At 41.1% G+C, this 9,450-nt stretch overlaps 1 protein-coding gene across 1 annotated transcript in view; it reads left to right on the top strand.

Annotated features, from left to right (window-relative positions):
* IGFBP3 (insulin like growth factor binding protein 3) overlaps positions 1 to 9,450 on the top strand; it is a 45,760-nt gene that overhangs the window by 26,312 nt on the left and 9,998 nt on the right. Inside the window, exons 2-3 of the mRNA XM_019508726.1 lie at positions 3,545 to 3,834; positions 6,354 to 6,473. Coding sequence (XP_019364271.1) covers positions 3,545 to 3,834; positions 6,354 to 6,473 — 410 coding nt within the window. The remainder of the gene's footprint in view (positions 1 to 3,544; positions 3,835 to 6,353; positions 6,474 to 9,450) is intronic.

The following is a 9,450-nucleotide window of genomic DNA, read 5'->3' as shown; positions in this document are numbered from 1 at the left end:
GTGTGTCCCGGGCGGGGGGGTGGGGTAGTGGGATCTCCTCCCTTAAGACCCGCTCAGCACGTTGGGAAAAAGGCACGCCGGGGTCGTGGGGGAGGTAGGATCGCTTTGATTCGAGCAGCACCGGTTCAGAGAGCTGGAAACAAGGCGGGCAAGCTTCTGTGGGGAGGTGGGATCCCCTTTGTTAGACCCACTCCACTAACCGGACAAAAAGGCACAGCAGGGTCTTTGGGGGGATGTGATCTCTTGTATTAGACCCACTCAGATAGCTGGAAGAAAGGCACACAAGTTCCTCTGGGAAGATGTGATCTCTTTTATTAGACCCACTCCAATAGCTGGAAAAAAAAGGCACACCAGGCTCTTTGAGGAGATGTAATTTCTTGTATTAGACCCACTCAACTAGTTGGAAAAAAGTCGCACCAGGCTCTTTCGGGTAGATGTGTTCTCTTGTATTAGACTCACTGAGATAACTGGAAGAAAGGCGCACAGGTTTCTCTGGGAAGATGTGATCCCTGTTATTAGACCCACTCAACTAGTTGGAAAAAAGGCACACCAGGTTCTTTGGGTAGATGTGATCTCTTGTATTAGACCGACTCAGATAGCTGGAAAGATTCTTCTTTGCAAGCTTCCAGGTGTTTGTACCCAAAAAATGGCAAAGAAGAATTTTTCCAGCTATTCAAGTTGCTCTGATAGAAGGCATCACATCTACCCTAAGAACCTTGTCTGCCTTTTTTTCCCCAGCTATTTGAGTTAGTGTTGGTTTAATAAAAGAGATCGCATCTACCCAATAAACCTGGCAGGGGGGTTGGTTGCAACCATGTTGGTCTAAGGAAATAGGCAGGCAAGGTGTTTTGGGTAGAAGTGATCTCTCTTATTAGACCAACACCAACTCAAATAGTTGGGGGAAAAAAAGGCAGGCAAGGTTCTTTGGGTAGATGGGATCTCTTTTATTAGACCAACTAAATAGTTGGGGGAAAGTTCTTTGTGTGCTTTTGGGCACAAACACCCTTCTTTGGGCAGTGGGAGACTGTTGCTGTTAGGGAGATCACATTTAGCCAAAGAAGCTTGTCTGCCTTTTTTCCAGCTTTTTGAGTCAGTCTAATAAAAGAGATCACATCTACCCAAAGAACTCTGTCTGAGGCTACTCTTAACAGCAGCAGTCTCCCAATGCCTGAAGAAGGGTGGTTGTGCCCAAAAGCTTGCAAATAACGCTTTCCCCCAAAGAACCCTGTCTCTCTGTGTCCCCAAAGGGACCTCAAGGGGCCAACCCCAGAGCATCCCCAACTAGATCATCCCAGCCAGGGCTTGGACTAGCCTTAAAAAGCTCCAAAGATGGAGATTCCGCCATGCCTCTGGGCGACCGGATCCAGTGCTTTGCTTCCCATGGCATGTAGGAGAAAATTAATAAATAACTGAATTAAAAGGGGGAGGGGAGAGGGCTAATAATGGGGCAGCTGGCTTGGAAGGTCAGTGAGGTTGCCTTGGGTGTCCAGATCCAAGTGATCAAGTTGTAAAATTCCTAGAAAGAGGTGAAGGAAGCAACAGCCCCCAGTAGATACTGCGGATCTAGGATAATGGGAAATGTAAAAGCAGGGCATAAAAGAGAGGGTCATTGGTGCATCCCCCAACAAGAGATGGGGTCATTGGTATCCCCTGCCAAGAGATGGGATCAGCAGTTAGAACAAAGCATTTGGAGGCCAGGAGCTTGAGCAGAAACAAATACCATCTGCCCCTTTGTTGCACACACAAGAGGGCAGAAGGCATCTCTGCCATCCCCCTTGTGTGGCTGGCGAGGGGCAGCGTTAGTAGCACACTGCTGTGAGCAGGCCCCTGTGGAATGTCCACAGCCAGGGAAATTTGAGAGGCACCTCCAGAGTGCATGCTTCGCTCTGCCCAGATGGCACTGGCCAAATCGGTGTGGAGCGTGGAACAAATGCTTCCCAGGAAAGCCTGGGAAAAGGTTTTGGACGGCTGTTCCTTTGGAAGCAGCCTGGCCTTTTTCTGCTAGAATGTGTGCAGACTTTCTTTTTTTTTTTTGGCTGGCCTCTCTTTCCCTGTGTGAGAGGAAGTGGCAGCCAGGGTGCCCTTTGCTGGCTGCTACAAAAGCACAAGATGCCTTCCTATAATTATTTCCGCACTGCTCCCAAGCTGTGACAGTTTGAATAAGGAAGCGCTCAAAAACTGCAGAGTCAAGTTAAAAACCTCAGTGAAACACATGGCTGCCTCCACCCTGGAACTCCGTGCTGTTAACCCTGCTTTAACATAACTCCAAAATGAGAGGAGTCTGCCTCCAACGGTGTGGGACTTGGCACAGTGTAATGACTGGTTGTAATTATTTTTATTTTCTAAGTAACCAAGATGGGGAGGGAAATGGGCTGATGACTTCAACTTGGACTCAACAGTTGAAATCCAATTTCAACCGTAGCCTAAAGAGTTAAAATGTTAAAGCTGTATTTGTGTGCTCCATACTCAGCCCAAACTCCTGTTGAAGTCAGTGGGAATGCTGCCCATGTAAAATGCTCAAAGAAAGTCTCCTACTGTTCACATTCAAGGAATAAAGGCTGGGAGTGAGAAATGAGTCACATGTAGTGCCTGTCTCTTTAAGACTCTCCTAAAGTTTCACTCCTAAATCCAAATTTCAAGTCCAGACCCTAGCATCCAGAAAGCTCTTTAAAAATAAGATCAAATCTTTTCCATGTGTAGAGTTAGCTACAACACCATGTAAAATCCTTTGTGTTGTGTTTAAATTACAGGGAGTGCTACAAGCTTTTATAGAGTGGCATATTTTATATTGTCATATTCAGGTCAAATTTACAAGGCCACTAACTTGCTCAAGCTAGATCTTTTTGGCTTTTAAACAATTCATAACTTTTTTAACAGCTGAAAATAAAAAAGGGTAATAATGCCAATTAAAGCCAAAGTAGTGGTATTATATTCATTAATACTGTTTTGTTAATTAGCTAACTAAGGAAGACAAGGAGAATATCATACAAGGTACTAGAAACCATAAGACTATGATAGGAATGCATTTTCTTTAATAAATGTTAACTGGATCAGCTATAGGACAGAATTATTTTTTTGAATTTTTATGCATGTCTCACACCCTTAAAGTTGCTAACATATTTTTGAATCAGTTCCAAACTCTGGAAATGATTGAGTCATGGTGTACATCTGCCCCCTTCTGGTGGGAAAAATTCAAAATAAGGGAAGTTATTGGAAGTATATTTAATTTAGATATCTAATTTTAAAATGATTTGAAATCGTATTCAGAATATGAAATCTTTTTTCAAAGAACTAACTAGAGGGCAAAAATGTACAAATAATAGCAATCGTCAATTAAAGTTTAAAATAATCAGTAGGTAGTAATAAAGGCATTTCTGCACAGGTTGCACCAAATTATTTGTGAATATTTCATAGAATCATAGAAAAGTAGGCCTAAAAGGGGCCTCTGGAGGTCATCTAGTCCAAACTGTGTCTGAGACAGGATCATCCCTATCTTATGTGTATTTTAAAGAGAAAAAAACACCCTTTTTAATAATCTCTTGAGTTTCAAAGTCTCAGCTGAATTTTTTAAAAATTTTTATCTTTGTTGAATTTATTTTATTTGAAGGAAATTCCAGTGATTCAGAAGAAGACCAGAACGCCAGTAGCATAGAGAATCAAGCTATTCCCAACTCTCACAGAGTGTCAGATTCCAAATCTCATCAACACCACACCAAAATAGATATCATCAAGAAAGAACAAGCCAAGAATACTCAGCGCTATAAAGTGGAATATGATTCACAAAGTACAGACACATTGAATTTCTCTTCTGAATCCAAACAAGAGACTGAATATGTAAGTATTTTTATAACCCAGAAAGATACCTGCATTGCATTACCCCCCCTTCTGACCCCCCCCCCCTTTTTTCACGGTACATTTGATGAGATGAATAGAAACCCTTATGATGGTGATTGTTGTAGCCTTTTAAGGAGTTCTGGCTCTTTGACCAGTAAGTAGAACTATTGGTGTTGCAGATACAGAGAGCTGGTAGAGCATATAGGTTAGATTTTGAGAGTAGAGGGGGAGACGTTTTTAATATGACTTTCAGTAATGATTCTTGGAAAGTAAGGGTTGGATCATACTCCACCTGTTAAATGCCTGAGTGATTTTTATTCCGTATCACTGCAGTTCCTGGAAATGCATTAATGCTTCTATTTTTGTAACATGCTATCATCTTATCTTTAGAACTTAATCATGAAAAAGCAGTGAGGAGGAAGAAGATCTTACTCACCTTTAGCCTTAACAGTTTTCAGGTGGTTGAGTAGGGTGAGATAGGAATACACTTAGGTGCCTAATTAAATAGTATCTGGCCATACAAGTCTTTGTTTTACCTCTCGTGGGAACAAATTGCACTCAGTATGAACAGATGCAGTATAGTCTATTGATTATTTTTTATTACACAAAGGCTAAAAAGGAAGTGTAATGCAAAAAAGCAAAAAGACTTTGCACTCAGTGTAGTAACTTAAGTACGTGCTGTGTAGAAAATTATGGTAAGCATGGGACTGGGCCTTAGCTTTTGATGGGTTTTTCTAGTGCACACAAAACAGTATCTAGATTTGTGGTGATTTCTCTGAGGCAGTGTAAATGCAGATAATGGCTGAGGAAGACACAACTTGTTACCCTTTCTTAATCTGTCTATACAATATTGGCTAGACTTGCAGGGGAACCTGGAGAGAAGAGATTTGAGCAGAGCATACTCTTAGACAACCTGGTTATGATCATGTCAGTGGCAACAGGCATACAAACTATTACTTGGCATACTTTGGCACTTCATCACAATACCCACAACTGATCTACACATAGCTTTCCATCTACAGAAAGAAGGATACAAACCTGGACAAGGTAGAGTTGTAAGTGGAGATAAGAAAAATCTGCAAGGGAGTTTGAATACGCAGAAAAATCAGTCTCTGAAGGCAAAGGAGCCAGATATTCCAATTAAAGCATGTTGCTTTCTTGGTTTTGGAATGTGCTAGTTAAAAAAAAAAAAAGTTGGGGAATTGGGAGGGGAGGGTGGAGAGAGAAAGATCAATGTACAGCAAAAAATAATAGATTCTTGGTCTATGACTAGTCCTCCTAGGACCTGTATAGATAATAACAGAAACGTTTTTATAAGGACTACTGAACTGCATATCTCTCTTCTTGCTTTTACACACAAGGATTTTTTAAGTGCCTTAGAAGTCCGTCTAATCAGTGTCTAATGATGCCAATAGGCATCTAATGTTGGGGTTTTCATAATGACTTAAGCACCTATACCCACTGATTTCAGTTCCCATTGAGTTTTTAGTATGGCCAGGATTTTTAATATGAGAGGACTTATGGACTTAAGCAAGCTGCTTGCATGAGTAAAGATTGCACAGCCTTATTCTCACTGAGTAATGTTGGACCTTTAGTAAACAAATGTCTTTATAACTATGCATATGTTTACTCTTGATCTTGATCCCTCTAACTCTTAAAGCCTATTAACAACTTAAGGTTTTTGCTGTTTTTGTAAACCTAACAAAGAAATAAATCTTTGAAAGTGTAGGATTTGCAGTCAGTTTGTCTGAAGAGGGTTGTTTGTTTAAGGAATTGCCAATAAGAGCAATTTAAAGAACATGTTCAGATCTGGGGAGATTGATACTAAGAGCAAATATATGAAAACTGTAAAGAGGGTATTTGCCAAACAAAGTATTCAATTTTAAACATATGCAAAACTGTTGAGTCTATATGTATGGAGAACCTCAGATGAAAGACACCTTATGTGTGCAAAGTATTAATGTTACTAAAAAATACAAGTATCATTGACTTGAACTAATTGAGAGTTGCACCAATGAGTCTTTGTGTTGATACAGCTACTTAAAACTATGTGCTCATGCAAGGAATTCTTTCAGGTCCACATTTTAAAATTGAGCTGGTGGAATAAGTCAATAATATGCACATGCAGATGTGCAGTTTAAGCAAGAGTTGTAGGCAGTAATTCCTTAATGCTAATCCCATTGCTAACGTTAACTGCCTCTTTGCCCTCTGGTAAATCACTTATACTTTCTGCTCCAGTTCTCTCAGGTATAAAATTGAACTAATTATGCTTGCTGCCCTACCTCAAAGAGACTGTACTGAGGAGTAATTAATTAGTCTATGAGACAGGGTTTTTAAAAGTGCTTCTCTAAGTGCTTTTCGTTGCTAAAATTTGTCCAACGTTTATCCTCACAACGCTATCACCTTTGTTTTATACATATATTAATGGAGTTGTTTGGTGGGGGGTTTAATATTTACTAATAATAAGATAAGAGACAAAGTTTGAGCAAGGGAATTTCTAAATGTGTTCATTGTGACAGGGTCCCTGCCGTAGAGAAATGGAAGACACATTAAACCACCTTAAGATCCTGAACGTCTTGAGTCCAAGAGGATTCCATATTCCAAACTGTGACAAGAAGGGATTCTACAAGAAAAAGCAAGTAAGTAATATTCCATTTTCATGTGTATTTCAGCTCTTCTACATCTTTATCTATTAATACTAAGTTATTTTAAAAATTGGTAATAATGTTAATGTACATTAGAGGACATTTTGTTGAAATGCTAAAATTGGCCATAAATTAGTACTTGGTTGTTTAGCACTGAACCATGTCAGGTGTGGATGGTGTTTTTATTTGCTGTCGATCATGACAACAGATGACAACAGAATCTGAGAAACCTCATACCTAATTACACGTGGGTTGTCCACAGCCCTGGGTACTAGTGCCCTTCAGTTTAAAAAAAGCAAATCCTCTGTCATAACCCACAGAGCTAAATGTTGCAGTAACCATCTGACTGTAATAGATCAATGCTTTGAATTGTAAATAGCTGTTTGAAATTTCCTAGAAGAACTGGGTTAGGTCATATTACAAAAAGCAACTTGAGAAGCCGTATATCTGTCCTTTGTATACTACAGAGATCACTTCCAAAATCCAGGTCATGTTATCACAAAAGTGATATGCTCAGTATTTACTCTGCAGTAATGCCAGTTCTCAGATGGATTTGGTTTTCCATTTCCATTTGCGTACAGGGTTGTGACCTTTCTTCACAAATGTATACCACATTCCAGCCATCCACATCTTTGTTTCCTCCAGATTAAGCTGTAATGCTCTGCTTAGCGCTGCCCTTAAAGTGCACTCAGAAACTTTGGCAAGTACAGTATACATCAGGCCCCCTGCTTAGTTCTATTCTATGTACATAGAACATAATTCCAAGATTTAGAAGATTGCATTGGCTAAGAGTGTGTTTCCTGGTGCAATTCAAGGTGAACCTTTTAGTCTACAGAGCCAAATAGCAGGCAGGGTCTTCAGGTTTTCTAAAAGGTAGACAGCATACTTAGCCTACTTAATTTGTCAGTCTACTTGCCCCTCTTATTTGTGATTACACCAGAGCATCTCTCCCACAACACGCCTGTTATAATTAAAGCAGCAGAAAACAGTAATAAGTTCCCATTCAGTGGGTGCATCTACATGTGCATCCAACTGCACAGTTGTTACTGCGCAGTTGTCATTTAGCAAATACAAAATGACTGCACAGTTATTGTCTTTACTGCACAGTCCCAGCAATGCATGGCTTGTTTCTGACCCTGTTGCACAGTAGCAACAAGCTGCTGCACTGTAGCTCGTTGCTACTCTGCAGTAGTGTTAGCATCACAGTTCACGTCCACCGATACTGCATTGCTGTAGCAACAAGTTACATTGCCCTGCCTCGTAGCTACATTGCCGTACCTCATAGCTGCAGCGACATAGCGTCTCGTGTAGACACACCCAGCGTGTCTTAGCTCTTTTGTAAAGTGGTTTTATCTGCTGGGAGTAAAGAGGGTGAAGTGACCAGCTGCCCAGACTTGGGAACCAGTGGTCTGTGGATTTTGCTTTAAGACTGGAGCTCTCTAACAGATGGATCCTGGGTTTCATAGGCAGTATTTCCTTTTAGGTTGCATCCCAACACCTGTGGATTGGCTGATGGGTGTTTGCAATGGGGGCCTTTGGTTCCAGAATTCACTTCTACCATTTGCCTGACTGCATATTTTGTTTGATATTAAGACTGTGCTGCAAAGTTCATGCATTCACTTCACTTTTTCTGAGCTGGTGAATATTTTCCCAAGCAGGACGAATTTCTTTTATGGGTTGGAGTTCTGACTTAAGCTGAGACCAGTGTTTGTCCCAGGATATTTTACCTTGCTGTAAATTAGCTAATGGTAATATACAGATCTCCATCTGTATTTATACAAAAATGCTGATAATATCAGTGTGAGTTACTTCATGGTCTGAGCCCAGCACAGACCTTCTGGAGTAGGAACCAAGACTTTGTGTCTGTTCTTACACAAGTATTTAGTTTTCTTGAATATTTTAATGGAATATTAATAGAATTTCATAGAATTTTACTAGGATAGATATGAATTCCAAGTGGCATATTCTTTCAGACCTACCATAGTTCTTGTGCTACTATAATTCATAAGGAAGACTGTAGATCAAGATTTAGCACTAAATTTTAAGGTATGTTTTTGAGCTGCAATAATACTGCCACTGGGCATCTCTCCACTCAGGAAAATGATTTTAAAATAAATACACCTTTGTACTAGTCTAGTCTTCATTCATAGTGATTTATTTCATAGGTGAAGGTCTCAGGCAGGGGCAGCTGCTTCCTTGTTGAGTGTAAACTGTAGTGAATGTTCCACAAGAGGACTTCAAACTGTATCATCTGGATTTAGGATGGGTTTCTTGTGCTACGCAACAACCCAGCAGGTTGGCAGGGGATTGAGAGGTGCTTTCAGATATGCTCAAGTCTTGTGCCAAGGGCTTATAATTTAATGGGAATTTTAAAAAGCACAGAACCTTGTAGGAATGGTTAGCAACCTGTGTATTGGTGCATTTATTGAGCAAAGGTAAAGCCAGCATGAGCAAGTTTCCTACCTTAAATAAAGACCTAGTGATACCATCTAAATGGATCTATTCATAGTTTCATAGTTTCTAGGGTCGGAAGGGACCTGAGAAGATCATCTAGTCCGACCCCCTGCCATTGCAGGAAAGAGTACTGGGGTCAAACGACCCCAGCAAGGTGTTCATCTAACCTCTTCTTAAAAACCCCCAGGGTAGGAGCCTGCACCACCTCCCCTGGAAGTTGGTTCCAGACCCTAGCCGCCCTGACCGTGAAATAGCGCCTTCTGATGTCTAACCTAAATCTACCCTCTGCTAGCTTGTGACCATTGTTCCTGGTCACTCCCGGCTGTGCTCAGGGGAACAGTGACTCCCCCAATGCCTTCTGATCCCACCCCCTGACCAGTTTGTAACAGGCCACAAGATCCCCCCTCAGCCTTCTCTTGTGGAGGCTGAACAGGTTCAGGTCCCGTAGTCTCTCCTCATAGGGCCTGCCCTGCAGTCCCCTGATCATGCGAGTGGCCCTCCTCTGGACCCTCTCTAT

Source organism: Gavialis gangeticus, unplaced genomic scaffold, assembly GCF_001723915.1.
Source record: "Gavialis gangeticus isolate Ggan-Ray unplaced genomic scaffold, GavGan_comp1, whole genome shotgun sequence".
NCBI classification, from domain to species: Eukaryota; Metazoa; Chordata; order Crocodylia; family Gavialidae; genus Gavialis; species Gavialis gangeticus.
Note: the sequence above shows the minus strand (reverse complement) of the source record. Positions and strands in the feature narration are given on the sequence as shown.